Consider the following 17,082-nt stretch of genomic DNA (forward strand, 5'->3'; position numbering starts at 1 on the left):
CATTTACCTCTTCAGAAATAGTCCAGGTTTCTCTTCATCACGGACAAACGAAAGAAAGTCATTCTGCAGATAATTAGCAAAACCTGGTTCCACTGTCACAGCTGTAACTTCAGGCTGATCATTCCCGCTGTTCATAAGTTGAATCGAGAGACGAGTTTGCTCAGATGACTGCACAAAATTTTGCAAGGACAGATTAGTATGTGAGAACATATACACAGGTGTCCACACATAGCATGAGATGAAGAGAAGCATACATATTTGATCCTGTATATGTTCTGATCATGGAGAAGGGCTCGAGCATTTTCATGGTACACTATATCAAAGAATCTTCCTGGTTTTCTGTAGTTCTCGTATGCATATAGTTGCAGAAGCTTGGTGTCTGTCTCATCAGCTGCGACTGCGTGAAGCTAAAAACATGTCCAAGCCACTTCAATGATTAGTACAGAACAGAAACAAAGGGAGAGGAACAGAAGCAGAGTCAAGGCAATAACAAGTTGCAGGTAAAATGGAAGCTTACATGCTTAACAAACTTTTGAACTAGCTTGTCCAATGTGAATAGAACATATGATTGTGCTCCAATGATAGCACGGCATTCATCTTCGAACTTTGTATTGTCACTAGAGCCGTCAAGTAAATTATAAAGGGCATCCATGAACCTATGCTTCCAAATATCAGTTAGGAAACAACCTTATTTTTTTTAATCAAAAAAGTACAAATAATGCTTAAAGAAAGGTAACCACCTGGTATACGAATCAGTAGATGTACTATCTGGAGCTTTCCATTTCCTCTCTGAATGTATCTTTGCTGATTGTATTCTCTCGTACAACATCTGGAAAATCAGCAGAATTAGCTGTTTGAACAGAAGACTATTGACATTTCAGGAACATTAGAAGGTTGTTTCGAAGCACTTACTTGATGAAGCCTAAAAAGCACATAAAATGAATCATTCCCATAGAAAACTCGAGAATCATTCCGGGAGTCGCATTCACTTGCTTGCAGTGTCCCAGGAACATGCTTTGCAAGGGGCTTTACAGGTTGCAGATACCGTTCTGAAAATGTTAAAAACGATCCATCTTCACCCTCGTTGGAATTAACCATCCCTCCAGCCTCGTTTTCACTCTCAGCCACACTATCATGCTGGTCACAGTTCATAGCTACTTTCTGCTCTTCATCGGAAGAAACTTGGCCACCAAACTTGCTTGCTGAGACATTAGTTTTAGAGGCATTTTCATCCCCTTCTGATAACTTCTGAGTAATTTTGTTTTCATCATCTTCAGGGAGGGCATTGCTCCTTGCTTCAGCTTCAGTACCACATGCACCCTCTTTGTCTTCTCGGTCTTCACTACTTTTTTCATTTTCTGGCAGTTTCTGCACAGGCTCGAGACCATTCTCTTTATAACCCTCAAAATTGTCTTGCTCGAAACTTTCAGTGGGAGATAATTCACCCTCTTCTCGCTCAACCTTATGCCCTCCCATTGACACATCGCTAACCTTGCTATGATTCTCTCCACCGTCCATTATCAAATCATTTTTGGGTGACACTCGTTTGGAAGGCTGGCTATCCTGTACAGCCACAAAAACATATATTACTATCGTTTTCACATAGAGGGACATTTCTCAAGTCTCATAAAGAAACAAACTTAAGCAACTTTCGTTCATTAAAATACGCTCTACCACCAGCAGTACCTCATTAGTTATAGCTGCACCACTGTGCAGTTTATCTTGCTGAATGATTTCTGGTGTCTTGACTGGGGAATCTTGCGCAAAAGAGCTTCCTTGTACTTTTGGGTCTTCTTTCTTAGGCGTTTTTGGAGCTACTAACGGTTTAAGGTTTGAGGCCAGAGAACCGTCACCGGTGTTTTCCCTCACCGCCTCACCTGCATCATGGTGCTCTTGGTTGTCTTCGATCATTGCAACATCTTTCATTGTCTCATTAGTTTGAGACCTAGAAGGAACGCCAAACATGGGCTCCAAAAAGGTTACCCACAGCGTCATGACTTTATCCGACTGTTCAGTAGCACATATTTCTTCACAGTAATACTTAATAAGTTGATATAGGTCAGCATCGACTTGTGTATCAGTATAACTATACTCCACATCTGGGGTGAAAGAGGGCTTAGTTCCAATAGCAATGGCACGAAGCAGGTCTTCTTTATGCTTCCTCTCGCTGATATCTTTAATTTCCGCCACCAAACCTGTATTTGGGACATAACAACCAACTTCAGTTGCTGCAATTTTCCACTTAAATTATAAACGACATTCTCTTCGTTTCATCATTTTTTCTATGTAGAGAAAGACATTTCTAATATGGAATTAGCTTCAAGTGCAGCCAAACAAGTAAATTTCTAATTTAAGAAAACATAAATAAGGTTCGAAATCCAAAAAAAATTAGATTATAGTCCTGCAAGAAAACATACCTTTTGTGCTCAAATTTTTGGAGTCCTGCTGCTTGAAATAGAAACTACGATGATCTAGTGATTTGTGATGATTCTTAGCATATACTTCAGCCCATACTTTCCCAAAATCAGAACGACACCTAGCCCACTCTTCTTGTTTCTGCTTCAAGCGTGTTAGTATCACCGGTAAGGCGACATGAGAATTCTTGTTCAAAAAATCCATGAGATCAAGCCCAAAATCCCCATACAACCGCTCAATGCATCTTAGGTTCAGCTCTGTTGAATAGTCACATATAAGGTCACTAGCCCAAGTAAAAGAATAATAGACACACATATATCACAGCCACATTCAGCCACATTCTGTCAGATAACTACTTGCCTGATAAGTGTTCTCTAATACAAATTGGTGTCACTATAGAGATTGTGTTGTTGTTGACCTTTTCCAGAAGACTTTCCACACGCTTAATGGTTGCAGCCACAGACTCTAATAACATGTCCAACTCAAACCTGAAACCATATAAGTTAGTTAATAAATCAGATGGAAGTAGAGTTTTTATGGAAACTAATATTGTCAGCAAAAAAGAACCACAATATCCACACAAGTAATAGACAACTTAGTGATATTGGAAGGTAAGACTGAACTGACTAGAAAACAATCATGAACTCACCAATGTAATCGAAAGACTCCTAATCAAGATATAGGAGGAAATACAAGAGAACCTAATATACTATATATGTCTTACCTATCATCCTCACATCGAAACAAGCTTTCTTCATACTGGTTTTTGCGCATGTGTTTGAATGAGTAATCCTCACTCCCCGACGTGACAGATACCCAATGATCATTAAGTACCTTTTCACCAAGTGAATTTCTGTAGCTTGGAATTTGAATGGGATACTACACAAGAGAAAGCCAACCGTAAGATCTTAGAGCACAAAAGCAACTGTAGATAATATGATTAAGTTAAGAAGGGCTCACATCATCTGGCAGGCGACGATAACTTGGTGAACATTGTGCGCAGTCAGTAAGGTCCAGTTCATTTATTGCCTTGGCCATATGATTGGTAGACAGTAGATTTTTTTGACTTCCGATGTCTATACCAAAAGCTGCAACTCTATCATTTTCTGGATCTTTTTCAAGACCCCCGTTATTTTCATAATCATGAATCCCCTCGGTGTCATCTACCTTCAGATATCCTGCAAGGGATTCTGCCAATATTAGCATCGTTGGACCTTAGCACCAGGTAACTACTGACCCGGACAAGATTGACAATGACCACAGTATAGAAGATATCAATATGCCACGTAGATATATACTAATTTTCTTTGTATCAAAATCACTGAAAAATGGCAGACATATATATGTAGTTATCATGCTCTCACCAGGCGCTAAGCCAAGTCATAATAATTACAAATGCAAATAAATAAAATAAAAATGCTACAAGTGATTCAAGGACTCACTTCCCAGAGAATTACCAGCAGAATAAGGCACAAGGTTCTCGTCACCATCTTCTCGTTGATCAGAGTGTTCCGTATACTCATCATGCCTACTCCGTAATTTTATCTTCTGTGACAGGAAAGACTCTGTATCAGCATTTCACAAACTCTGAACCATCAAGTTTCTCAAACATATATATTCTGTCATCTATTTGCTGTAAACTGTGCCTTAATTACAATATTTATCTTGCTCTTAAGATATCACTCAAAGGATGTTAATACTTTCCATACTAAGCATGCATAGCTATAATAAAGCAGGCTTTAAACCATGAACATCAATTAGAAACATTATTAACTACGCTGTGAATTATATGAGCAATCATTAAGAAAGAATAATTTAAGAAAAACCTTCTCAAGATGCTTTGGATGCATGACAGGAAATGGAGAATTTCTTTCATGCGGTACTGTGATCCTTCCTCCGAAAAGAGGGTTATTAAGAGAAGCTGATCCTGGGAAATCAGGTAAGAAATGAACAAACTCCCCAAGCAGATCTTCATGGCCTTGGAATAACAGAGTAACCTGTAAAAATAGATGGATAATTAGAAAAATGAATCACAAGAAATCTAGAGCAAATCAACAGTATGGACATTTACTGTTAATATACCTCTTGATAGACCTCCTTGATAGACTTGGTTTCCTTTCTATACATGTTCAAGATGTCTAGGAATTTTTTATATGCACGGTCATCACCCCCAAATCGCGCCTGGAGGAATAAATATCCAGTGATGTTAACTGCTTAGATCATGACTAAACTTGATTTAATACATCAGTAGATACTTACCTTGATCTTGTTGACAAATTCAATAGCTACTTGGAAATCCACTGGCTTCTTAGGTTTCTCATCCTCAGGCTGAAGAGTTATTTTGTACCCCTTTGGCAAGAAGGTATTAAAACCCAAAAGCAAGTCGTCATATCCCTTGAACAAATCTTTCACTTTCCCTATGACGCCATTAGTGTCAACTCTACAACCAACACGAGACATAAAGAAATCAGGACGGTGAGAAGAAACAGCAAACAGAAGGGAACAGGAAGGAAATTACCTCTGAGCTTTGAAGTCCTTCATGACTCCAAGGAAAGTTTCATATTTCTCTTTGTTGTCTTGAAACATGTCCTTGACAGCTTTGAGATATGTCAAAGCATCACCTGTTGTTATCCCTCCTCCACCAATCGTTAAGGGCCTACCATTTCTGCATTACACAAATATACATTAAGTTGCTTTCCGCATTTACTTCAAAACAATCGATTTAGTTTGCCCCTTCAAAACTACAATAATTTTGCCTACGCTTTTAAGGTAACTACTAACCCACGAACAATTATACAACTCAACTCAACCTAGAAAACAGAACTAAACTGCATTCAAAAAGACGTTTACGCCAAGAACAGAACTGCAGTAATTTTGCTTAAGCCTATAAGGTAACTACCCCAGGAACAAACCATAGACTTCAAAAGATAAAAAAGACTCAACTCAACCTAGGAAACAAACCAAAGCATGAAAATTTCATAATCCCCACAAGCAATAAGAATATCTAACATCAGCCTACACAATTTTTTGACTTCCGTACAAAAAAAAAAAAAAAGCATAGTCAAAACAAGAATTAAGACAGCTTACGTTTCTCCTCGAGAGGAAAGAGTAGGTCCTCGTGCTTCAACGTAAACCTCTTCTCTATCCCTCTTCATCTCTTTATAACCTCTCCACCACAATATATGAAATTAACAGAACAGATTCAAAGCTTCACAACACCAAACTCAGTACTACCCTGCAAACAAACAAACAAAAAAAAAACAATTACAAAATTCAAAACTTCCCACTCGTAAAGAACAAACACAAAACCAGATCTATCGCCTCAAATCGAAACCAAAAAAAAAAAAAAAAAAAAAAAAAAANAAACGAGACTTTGAATCATATTCAAACCTTATAGGAACCGGATCACATTCATCAAAACTACAGAACCAAACTTGTTTGTTTCTTACGCAGAATAATAAGACAAGAAAACCACCATAGACAAAAGAGTGGATCGCCGCTGTGAGTTTGCCGGAGAAAAGAGATACGAATCTTAACAGAGAGACACACAACAACAGAGAAAAGCAAAAGATTGCTTCTGATTTGGATCTCTCGCTCTCTCTGTCTATCTCTCTATTATCTCAAATCTCTCTCTTTAGAATACGAATAGTTTCGAATAAGAGATTAGCCGTAAAATCAAAAAAAAAAAAAAAAAAAAAGGACAAAGCTTTCAGAGCAAACAGAGGGAAGAGAGCGAGAGAAGGAGATGGAGGAGGAGCCTGTTTATATATATATTTATATATTGTTTATAAATAAATTATGAGAAGTTTGTGTGAGTGCTTTAGATTTCAGAGATTTATAATGTGTTTATGCTCTCTTAAATAAACATATTGGCATGTACTCATGCATCTATATGATGATGATGATAAGATTAAGAGGATTTGGGTAACAAATGGATTTCTCCTTAATTCCTACTGTCAAACTAGGTGCATAATCCTTATCCCCTACAATTACAATTTTGGGGATACAAATCCTTTTCTGAGATTTATTACCATTTTATGTCATTTTTTTACGAAAATAATAAAATATTTTACTATTTATAAGATATAATTTTATTGTATAGACTTTAAATATAATTATTTACAGATTTATAAATAATTATGTTGATTATTATTAATTATCAAACAAAGTTGTTGTTTATTTCTTCTTTGACTTCGGTATAATAACAAGGATCTTAACAAAATATAAAGAAAAATTAAAAATTTATTATAGTCTTTAGACATATTACGGTTATTTTTTATAATTTTTTTACGGATGCTTTCGATATGTCAATATGAAATATCGTGTTCTTCAAAACGTTTATAAACAAACTTTTTTTTAATTATAATATGGATATTTAGGTTCTATTGGTAAAATGTAAGAAAACTCTTAGACACTTAACATTTTTTTTCTAGATTATAGATGCAACTCGTGTTATGTCTATTGAACAGTTGGTCATTCTTAAAGTTGGGATCCTTGCTTCAAGGTTTCCTTCCATTGTGATCTTGCAAGACACACAATAAGCTTCATAAATCGGAGCCACACTGTAGACTATGGTAGGTCTTTGAGTCCAAGATAGTGGGAGATTTACATTGAATAACCAATGGACTAACCCTTCATACTCGAGTTCCAGCTGAGAACAAAAAATATTAAGAATCAAACACATGAAAAATACACAAATGGTGTTGTTTAGGAAGCATATAAGATAGACTACAACCTGACCGGAATTCACTTCAGGATTCCTAATAGAGTAGGAGGCACAGAGAGCAAAGAATTTCATGGGAATAGATGCAGATAACTTCTCTGTCACACAAAGGACAAAAAAATAATATTACACATCGTATACTAGAATTTACATTCCATCAAGGATACATAAATATAATGGAACCGAGAATGTAGTATTGACTGTTGGATTGAAGGAATGGGCAGACGGATTGTATAATGTACAAGGAATGTAGTGGAGGAGTATGTTCAAATCAAATCTTTAATTAATACTGTTTTTACGTATCCATGATCAGTAAACTGTTACAGAATATTGTAAAACAGCAAAAAAAAATGTTGCACGAAAATTATACAAAAACTGAAAAATATCGATTTTGGTATAGCTTTTGTGATTAATAATTTTCAATATGGTCAGCCCCGGCGATTCACAAGTGCAACAAATGCATTTGCACAGGAACCACTAAATCTAAAGCTCCTACTGGTAATCACTAGAAGAACAAAAAGAAAAAAAATAAAAAAGATAATGCATAACGGAATAAACAATTTTTGAGTAATGAAAATAAAATCTACAGAGAATGAACAAAATAGTAAATGGTAAAAAAAAAAAAATCTTTTAAAATATATTAAATGAATCAAATTTCAATAGTAATATTAATACTACTTTATTGTATATATAATGAATTTCACATTTGATTTAAAATAAAATTTGTAAATAAAATTTTAGATATGTCATATGTCATATTAATAATTAATATTAACCTACAAAAAAATTTTAAGAGTAATTTAAAACATTTTTAGTTTTTATTTACGATATAAACATGAGTCTCTTAAATTTATATTACGATTCATATAGTTTTGAAATAGAGCCTTAAGATTCGTTTAACATGAAATTTATATCAAATATGTTTTTTCTGTCAATACATTGTGAATATATGAATATTATTATATTAAAAATTTGAAAAATTATATAACAACATATTTTTATTTATTTTAAAATAAAAACGGATTTTAATATTTGTTCCCTTTTTGTTTCCATTTGTTCCTCATCAATTCTGGGGAAGAACATTTTTTTCAATTGTTCCTTATTTTTTGAAGAATGTAGAGGTATGTGGAGGAAAAAATATTACTTTCAAATGGTAAAAAAATTGTGGAATAAAGAGAAATATCACATTCTTTCTCAACCTTTTCCTAAATTGGGGTTACCAATTGAAGCCTAAGACCAAATTTTTGTGATGTTTTCATTATATAATATATATATATATATAATTATGCTAAATCTATATCTAAAAAATCCCAAATTTATATTTTTAAGTTTGATTTCGAGGCCCAAACTTAATAAAAAAATGAATATACCCAAAGGAATACAATACCTAATATATTTTATTTCCTTTTTTGTTGACATATTTTACTTTTTTTTATTGATATTTTACCAATAAGACACCCTGAATGTTAATCTTTTTTTTTGTATCTCTTATATTGGTTTATAAAATAATAAAACAATATTTTTAAATGATTTAATAAAATTATTTAACAGATTCTGTTTATTGTTTCAAAAATCTTAGGAAACAAGAACAAACTATTAGGACAATTCTAAAACTTCATTTTATTTATAAAACTAAGATTATATATTTAAATATCTAAATCGTTTAATAATGACAGATATATTTAGAACTAAGATACAATATTGCTTATATATTAAAAATAAATCTATATACTTATTTAAGCAATGTTGTTAGAATTTTAACCTGCTTTGATGTGGCATATTACGAAAAATGTATTATATTTTAATTAATCTAATAACTAACAAAAGAAAAGATTATATTTGTTTACAAAATAATAAAATAATATTTTCAAATTATTTAATGAAATTATTTAACAAATTTTATTTATTGTTTCAGAAATCTTAAAAAACAATAACAAACTATTTAATTGGCTAAAACTTATTTTTTATACACAATATTCACTAGAAAAAAACAATATTAAGTGTATAATGTTGACAATATACATATACATAACTTAATTGTAATTTTCACATATAAAGTTAATCTATAATAACATGTTACTAGATTAGGACCCGTGCTAGAGCACGGGTTGAAATTCATTTTATTTATATTATAATTTTAAAATAAAATATAATTTATTTATTGTTTTAATAGTTTTTTTGGATAAAACATTATGTAATAAAATCATATGCTAAATATGATGGCTTGAAAAAGCACCTATTTTATAAATTTATATTGTTAATTTTGTAATTTTATGTATGAGAAATTGTTATGTTTGTTGTTTGTCTTTATTTTAAACTTTGAACTTGTTTGGTGAAAGTTTTTTAATATGACCCGTGCTTAGGTAAGATTTTGTTTTCAACTGCATAATAATATCTCAGAAATCACGATTAAGTTTGATAAATTGTCAAAGTTTTATTCCTTTTTATGCCTAACAGTATATACTTTGTAACAATACATGGAATACTAAAGATTTTATTTTAGAAATTGTATAAATTATTGGAATATTTTTTAAGAGGATTCTTTTGGATATTCTTAAGTGTATTCATATAGCCCAGATTGACCAGTTAATCTATAACCTTTTTTTTGTAATCAACCTATATTTAATCTATAACCTATTTTGTAACCAACTTATAAAATTTATATAGTCTACTAAATAAGTTGTGTACTTCCGTTTTATGTATTTTAGTGAAAGGAGATTTGCATGATTAATATTGAAAGTTTGGAAGATTCTCATTAAGATTTTATATTCAATTGCAGATTAATGTTTCGGAAATTACGATTAAGTGTGATACATTGCCAAGATTTTATTCCTTTTTTATGCTTAACAATATATTTTTATTCTCTTTAATAAGTTGGTTAACAATGTGGTTTAGTAATAAAATCTGTCGAATCTACCGAAAATAAATTTGGAATATCCTCTTTTAAGATTTTTGGAAACAACGTGCTCTAGCAATAAAATCTTTCGAAAATAAATTTCGGTTGCACCCACTATATATCTTGTAACCAATTAATTTATCAATTTGAAATATTCTCTTGAATCCATTATTTAACTTGTAACCAATTAATGTATAATCTATTTGTAATTGTAACCAACTTATTAAAATTATATAGTCTACAAAAACAATGTTGTTTACTTCCGTTTTATTATAAAGGGATACCAATAACTGCAATTTGTAAATTTGATATATTAAGATCTTTAAACACGATCACATCAATTTGTAATACCACATCACAGATCTATATAAGTTTTGTTGGGTTGTTTTTTAGTCTTTACCGAATATATAATTAACGAATTTGATATTGTATCCAAACCAAAATAGTAGTACCGACTCCGGGTCGAAATAGAAACATGAACTTAAATAAATTAAATATATATATATTTTTATAAAATGTATAGAATATATAAATTTTCTACTATTATTTTGTAACAAACAATCCAAATTTACTTAAATATTTTTCCACGTTGTACAGCTTTGGTCACTATCTAGTTATGTACAATTTAGCTTTGTTTCTTATATGGTCTTGTCATTAGAGACCATGCTATTCATTTTCATGCCATGTTCTCCTTTCTTTATTTTAGTACTTCTCCCCAGGTAGAGATTATTTGGTAAAAAAATACTTGAACTTTCGTACTAGATAAATATGTTTACCCGAGGCTGCCTTGCAACAATGGGCGTTTGGTCTAGTGGTATGATTCTCGCTTAGGGTGCGAGAGGTCCCGAGTTCAATTCTCGGAACGCCCCATAATTGCATTTTTTTTAATTCCTAATGGGCCAGATTTCACTGAGGCCCAGCGGGGTCTATCCCAGTATGTATATATATATTCGTAATTCAGAATAAGCTACGTATTTATGAATCTGAATAACCAACCACACACATTAGACAGTAATCAAAAGATGTCAATGTTATCAACTTATCATTAAGAACATCAAACTAAATTTCTTTTGGTTTTTGACTATTAGAAGTTGTGTGATTTACAATATCAACAAACAAACAAACAAAGGAGGAGTCTGATTTGATGATTGTGTTGTCTTTTTTCTCTTATTGGTAAGTATCGTAAAATACATATTAGATATATGTGGATTTGTCTCTTTCATACAAAAAATGAGGTATATTTATATTACATCCGATTTGATTCGTCGTCATCTATAAATAAAATAGTTGTAAAAAAATCCGTTAAAAGAAACTACAATACATATTTAGAACAGAGATATAGCTTATGTATGTAATGTAACACAAATGATACAAAAATAAAGAGACTTTGAGATGGTTTTATCTAGTTTGGAAGTTGAGAGTTCTGATGCAGAAGGCGAAGATGAATGCGAAGAAGACGGTGAAAGCAACAAGGACGGCCGCTACTGGTCCCATAAAGTCTGATTTGAAACCATAATGGTCATCAATATACTGCTTGACGGTAAGGCCAGGAGCACCTCCAAGAACTTGGATAGGTGTATCAACGTCACCGTACTGCGACACGATCAATCCGTAGACGGTCCAAGCGACAGGGCAGATCCAGTAGTACCACACCCACCATTTTGGGATTTTGGGTCTTGGAATGAAGAAACCAGAGAAAAGGTTGAAAATACCGTAAAACGCTGAGGCGAAAATGGAAGCGACTTGTTGGTTTGGTGTGAGGGAAACAGTCATCATGCCGTAGTAAGTCCAGTAGAGAAATGAGAAGTAGCTAACGAAGAGGAACCAGAAGAACTTTGCTGCTTTCCACTCGAAACCAACCATTGCGTAGACGATGAGTGAGTAGTAAACAGTTTGAACAAGAACATAAGGAAGCTCACAAGTGACTTGAGAGATGGCATATGGCATAGCTGAGTACATTCCTGCTGCTCTTTCTCTGTAAAACACAGTTCTCTCCACTGCAACCATAGGTTGTACTGTCGAACAGTTATTGATTCCAACGAAAATAACCGCGGCGTACAATGCTCCTATAACCATTGATAAGTCTCCTGCGGTTGACCTGTTACCTCCTATTTGCCAGAAGATGGTACCAATCAAGAGAGATGTCGCTAATGTGAAGATGAACCGGACAAGATTGTAGTCTGGTGATCTCCAATACGTCCACCATTGTTTCCATAGGCATGACTTGAACTGTCCCCATGTGTTTTGTGAGAATTGTGTAGCGAAGTAAAGATCTGATGCTCCTGCTGGTGGTACACTGAGTTCTTTCACCAAAGCTTTGTTTCTCCTGCATTGTTATGTTTTCATTAGTACTTATATTTTCATCAATCAATCAGAGAAGCAATGAGCTTTAGAAAGAAAAGAACTTAAAACTTACTGGTGCAAGGCGGAGTTCTTGTACAACTCAGCAAAGTCAACACTAAGCTTAAGCTCAGCGGCGAGTGAGCTAGCTTCAAGCATCCAAGTAGCCGGGTTATATTTTTCTGGAATCTTGGGAACTCCGGGAAAGGCTTCGAAGTATTCCACAACCTTGTGTGAGTTACGACCCAATGGACCTGCGTAGATCACTTGTCCTCCTCTCTTCATCAGCATCAACTCATCAAAGGCTTCAAAGATATCAATGCTAGGCTGATGGATGGTGCAGACAACGGTTCTTCCAGTGTCAACTGTGTTCCTTACCGCTCTCATCACGATAGCAGCTGCTCTAGCGTCTAGTCCAGAAGTTGGCTCATCCATAAAGATGATGGAAGGGTTAGCTACAAGCTCCACTGCAATTGTCAGTCTCTTTCTCTGCTCCGTGGAAAGCCCTGTGACACCCGGTAAACCAACAATGGCGTCCCTAAGACTGTCCAGCTCTACTAGTTCCATCACTTGATCCACAAACATCATTTTTTCCTCTTTGCCAACTTCTTTAGGAAGACGAAGGAAAGCAGAGAAGATCAAAGATTCTCTGACTGTGACTTGAGGGGAATGTATATCAGTCTGCTCACAGTATCCTGAGATTCTAGCAAATGTTTCTTGAACCTTTGGGAATCCTGATATTCTCACGTCTCCTTCGATGTATCCGCCAGTTTTCCTTCCGGCCAAAACGTCCATAAGTGTAGTCTTACCAGCACCACTCACTCCCATAAGCGCAGTCAAGACTCCTGGCCTAAATGCACCAGTCACACCTTTAAGCAGTTGCAGTCTTGTTTCTGTAACTCCTTGGTCTCTCATTTCCTGTACCATCAGAAAACATATATACATTTAGTCATCTATTTCTCCTTTGGTTTGCTGTGAAGATTCAAGTAAAGAAGGTTACTTACCGCAGGCATGTCAACAAAGTATCTGACATCGTCAAAGGACATAGCCAAAGGAGTGAAAGGAAGAACCATTCCTTTAGTATTGCCTGCACCCCTAGATGCTTCAGACGCAGAGTCCCTACTCACTCTCCCCATTGCGACCTCTCCTCCTGATAAACAGAGAACAGAATGAGACAAAAGAGTAGAAGAAGAAACAGAACATCTAAGCAGAGTAAAGAAATGCACTTACTTCTGTTCCCATCTGCAGTAGACAAAGACCTACGCATTGGATCTTTCCTCTGATCGGCATCTTCGTTTTCTTCCTCTGGAAGTAAACCTGCCTTCTTCCCAAGAGCTGTAGTTTTCAAGGAAACATAACTATTAGTAGTCTGTTGTTTTTAGCTTTTGGTGAAACAAGTGAATGCGAGACGAGAAACTTACGGTTGAGAACGGTAAGTGCCAAGGTGAAAAGAACGTTGAAGAGGACTGTGAAACCAAGCAAGGCACCAACTGAAATCCAGTACCAGTTCTTTTCATGGTAGATATCATAAGTATTAAGCACCATGGTTCCAAGCCTTGTTTTGCCGTCAGAAGCCTGCAGTTTCCAAATATAGTGAGACTCAGAGCTAAATGATATACCTTTGTTAAATGCAGAATAAAGCAGTAACTACACTCACCAGTTTGTTCATCCATCTAGGAGCAAACAGTTCATTGACAGTTAAACCGTTGAAAGCGTAGGTAAGAGGAGATATCCAGTAAGCCCATCCCCACCAGTCAGGAATCTCGCCTTTCGGAATAAGGAAGCCTCCAAGCAAGAAGACGAGAAGTAGAGTGAGAGCACCACCAGTATTAGCAATCATCATGGTTCTGCAAACAGAAGCAATCAACCTAAAGAGGGATGCAGCCATTTGTTGAATCAGAAACACTAGGAGAAACTGCTTGAAGAAGCGGCTCGCGTCAGGTGCAAAACCGATGGAGTAGTAAGTCACCACCATCCATGCCGTTGATTCGAAGATTGAGGTTGGAATCCCGAGCAAGAAAGTGGGAAGTGTGAAGGTCCATGATGGATAAAACAGGAGATCCCTCTGTTTGTAAAACACTGGGAGTCTTGAAACCATCATAGCCATCTCTGCAAACCCATTAAACATGTTGATGATCATTCCAAATAGCAGTGCTCCTACGTAGAGGTTAGCATCAGCCTCGTTCTTTGTGTCCATTTCAGTTCTGAGGAAGAGTGTACACGTGATTGCAGCGATGATGATGATCTGAACAGTCTTGAAAATATAGAAGAATGAGTTTCGCTGCATAAGAAGCCACTCTTTGTCCCAACAACTCTTGAGAAGCTCCCTCTTTGAGACAGAGTACTTATCGAACACAAGAGCCGCTTTGTGGCCACGAGACTTATCGAATGGTACTGCAAGTTGGTTAGATATATCCTTCCCAACATGGAAACTCTTGTATCTGCTTGCAAACTCTGAAACCGGAATGTAGCGGTAAGGTCTGTTATGGTCCACCCAGTACTGTTCTTGATCTTTCTTGGAAGTAACCTCTTGCAAGAAATCTGCTGTTCCTTTTCTCTCAGGACACTTGAACCCGAAGCTCTCAAAGAACTCAAGAATGTTGTCTCTTGGTCCTTGGTACACGATCTGACCTTCAGACAACAAGATGATATCGTCGAATAAATCAAAGGTCTCAGGAGCTGGCTGTAGGAGAGACATGAGCACCGTTGCGTCTGTGAGATGAACGATCTGTTGCAGACACTTGACGATTTGGAATGTGGTGGAACTGTCAAGACCAGTGGATATTTCGTCCATGAAGAGTGTCTTCGTAGGACCAACGATCATCTCACCGGTTGTGACACGTTTCTTCTGACCTCCGGAGATACCTCTCATCATGTCATCTCCAACTATAGTGTCTTTGCAAATGTCAAGCCCCAAAATCTGTTTTACAGAACAGAGTCAGTATAATACACAAAAGAAGTATTCTAGTTATTGGTTATATCGTTGTCATACATAAAACAATGAACCTAAAACAGTCTATAACAACATGAAATTCGGTTTTGGTTTGTAAAAAAAAACGGTTTAGCTCGGTTCAATGTTTAGAGTATAAGATGAGCTAAGTTATAAGAAGAGAGGTGAGACTTACTTTGAGAGTATAATCAGTGACGAGAGTGCTCTTAACACCTTGAGCAGCTGAAGCTTTCATGAAGAGATCAACATCAGCTTCAGGGAATATCCCAGCATCCTTTTCTCTTCTTGCAAGCTCATTCAACAGATCTACAAGAAGGTATCGTCAAACCATTAAACAAAACTGAATCTTGAAAACAAAGTTAATTTCAAGATTTGAATAATCACTTACCATAACGAGTACCAACACCTTGACACCTAGCAGAGAAATCAAGAGTCTCCTTAACAGTCATGATACCAACATGAAGATCGTTCTGGCTAATGTAAGCAGAGGTCTTTCTTGGAACAAACTCATCGAGACGGTGACCATTGTAAGTTATGTCACCACTAACTTGGAGGGCTTTATCGAGTTTACCGGCTAAAGCTAACAGAAGAGTAGTCTTACCAGAAGAAGGAGGACCCAACAGAAGTGTCATCCTACCAGGTTTAAGGACACCAGAGATATCTTTAAGGATCGTAAGCTGAGCTTTCTTAGCAAACTGAATACCAATCATGCCTAAAGCTGACTCTCCCATATTCCTCACCACATTAAGAAGCGTAGGAAGAGATCTGTTACCAGTGTAGCAATCAGCTTTGATCGTCAAATGCTCGTACCTGACTTCAACTGTCGGAAGCTTGATACCAACTCTGTCGATTCTGTTTCTTAGCTTCGTCAAGATCCTCTCGTTGTCTTGCTCAGCTACTTTGAAAACCATGTCAATAAACTTCTGACGATCTTCACCATCGAGCTTGGTCACGTCAACTTCTTTGCTCATTAGCTGATTACCGTAGACATCATCTTCGACAACTGCGTTCATGAGAGTGGTTCTGAGACGGCTGTACGTTGGTAGTTTCTCAATGGCTGCCCATTTAAGAGCTTCTTCGTCGTCATTGACTGATTGAGTTCTTCTTGAACCAGCTGAGAAGATATCTTCAAGGTTTCTACTTGCTCTGCTTACACTTCTGCTTATGCTTCTTCTCAAACTCCCACCACCTCCTAAAGGTGGAATATTTGGATTGTAATCCATTCCTCCCCAAAAAGTTTTTGTCTTTTAGATTTTCTTGGCAGAAAAAAGAAGTTTTAAAGTCTGTAAGAATGTAAACTTGGTCAGGAGATACAGAGAAAAAAGAGAGAGAAGAGAGGCAAGAATGAAGAATGAAGAGTTTAGACTTAGAGAAGGAGGTGGTATTAGAAAATGAATATATAGGGGAATGAGGAACATCAAGGTGGACTTTTCTTTGCTATGGACGACTATTCATACTTTGTTGAATGAAGTAATCAAATCGGAGAAAATACTAAAAACTAAAAAGTCATGTTTTTTGTTTTGTAATCAAGTCGGAGGGAATAGTACAAAGCCGTGTGCAAGAAGGGCTTTAAGCATCTTCAATCTTCATCCCTCATTTTTAAGAAAGAAATGTCTCCAAATTAAAAAAAAAAAAATAAATAATAGACAAATATTAACTAAATTGTTTTGAATGTTTTTAAACTTAAGAAATTATATAATAAATGTCTTCACCAAAACATTTAAAAAAACACAATGTCTTAGTTTAAAGATCCAAAAC

General features: G+C 35.5%; 2 protein-coding genes and 1 non-coding gene across 7 annotated transcripts in view; 1 reads left to right on the top strand and 2 right to left on the bottom strand.

Annotated features, from left to right (window-relative positions):
• LOC104700759 (paired amphipathic helix protein Sin3-like 5) overlaps positions 1 to 6,333 on the bottom strand; it is an 8,103-nt gene extending 1,770 nt beyond the window's left edge. The window contains exons 1-15 of one of the 5 annotated variants that reach the window (XM_010416329.2): positions 5,806 to 6,333; positions 5,503 to 5,650; positions 4,934 to 5,080; positions 4,675 to 4,855; positions 4,498 to 4,596; positions 4,242 to 4,412; positions 3,858 to 3,960; positions 3,376 to 3,593; positions 3,140 to 3,294; positions 2,776 to 2,903; positions 2,418 to 2,672; positions 1,687 to 2,195; positions 913 to 1,563; positions 741 to 829; positions 603 to 656 (exon numbers count right to left, since the gene is read on the bottom strand). In XM_010416329.2, the coding sequence (XP_010414631.1) occupies positions 603 to 656; positions 741 to 829; positions 913 to 1,563; positions 1,687 to 2,195; positions 2,418 to 2,672; positions 2,776 to 2,903; positions 3,140 to 3,294; positions 3,376 to 3,593; positions 3,858 to 3,960; positions 4,242 to 4,412; positions 4,498 to 4,596; positions 4,675 to 4,855; positions 4,934 to 5,080; positions 5,503 to 5,570 (2,828 nt within the window). In that variant the 5' untranslated portion in view covers positions 5,571 to 5,650; positions 5,806 to 6,333. Of the gene's footprint in view, positions 1 to 597; positions 657 to 740; positions 830 to 912; positions 1,564 to 1,686; positions 2,196 to 2,417; positions 2,673 to 2,775; positions 2,904 to 3,139; positions 3,295 to 3,375; positions 3,594 to 3,857; positions 3,964 to 4,241; positions 4,413 to 4,497; positions 4,597 to 4,674; positions 4,856 to 4,933; positions 5,081 to 5,502; positions 5,651 to 5,805 lie in introns of all 5 variants that reach the window. The other 4 variants (XM_010416330.2, XM_010416327.2, XM_010416328.2 and 1 more) reach the window with 4 other exon arrangements.
• Positions 10,832 to 10,903, top strand: TRNAP-AGG. Its single transcript has one exon. It is a non-coding gene; the product is annotated as a tRNA-Pro (tRNA).
• On the bottom strand, positions 11,209 to 16,696 carry LOC104700760 (ABC transporter G family member 36). The gene is made up of 8 exons (XM_010416333.2): positions 15,713 to 16,696; positions 15,500 to 15,630; positions 14,032 to 15,294; positions 13,796 to 13,949; positions 13,605 to 13,709; positions 13,379 to 13,524; positions 12,451 to 13,292; positions 11,209 to 12,360 (listed from the first exon to the last, which is right to left on the bottom strand). Exons 1-8 carry the CDS (start codon positions 16,545 to 16,547, stop codon positions 11,433 to 11,435), a joined length of 4,404 nt encoding a protein of 1,467 aa, XP_010414635.1. The 5' UTR covers positions 16,548 to 16,696; the 3' UTR covers positions 11,209 to 11,432.

The sequence above is a fragment of the Camelina sativa genome, chromosome 7 (genome assembly GCF_000633955.1).
Source record: "Camelina sativa cultivar DH55 chromosome 7, Cs, whole genome shotgun sequence".
NCBI lineage: Eukaryota > Viridiplantae > Streptophyta > Magnoliopsida > Brassicales > Brassicaceae > Camelina > Camelina sativa.

Bases quoted from the DNA above. Each gene is read 5' to 3' on its own strand.
- LOC104700760 (XM_010416333.2), bottom strand. From the start codon at position 16,547: ATGGATTACAATCCAAATATTCCACCTTTAGGAGGTGGTGGGAGTTTG. The intron at 15,631-15,712 runs GTAAGTGATTAT...ACCTTCTTGTAG, and splicing joins AGGTGTTGGTACTCGTTATG to ATCTGTTGAATGAGCTTGCA. The intron at 15,295-15,499 runs GTAAGTCTCACC...TCTGTAAAACAG, and splicing joins TCACTGATTATACTCTCAAA to ATTTTGGGGCTTGACATTTG.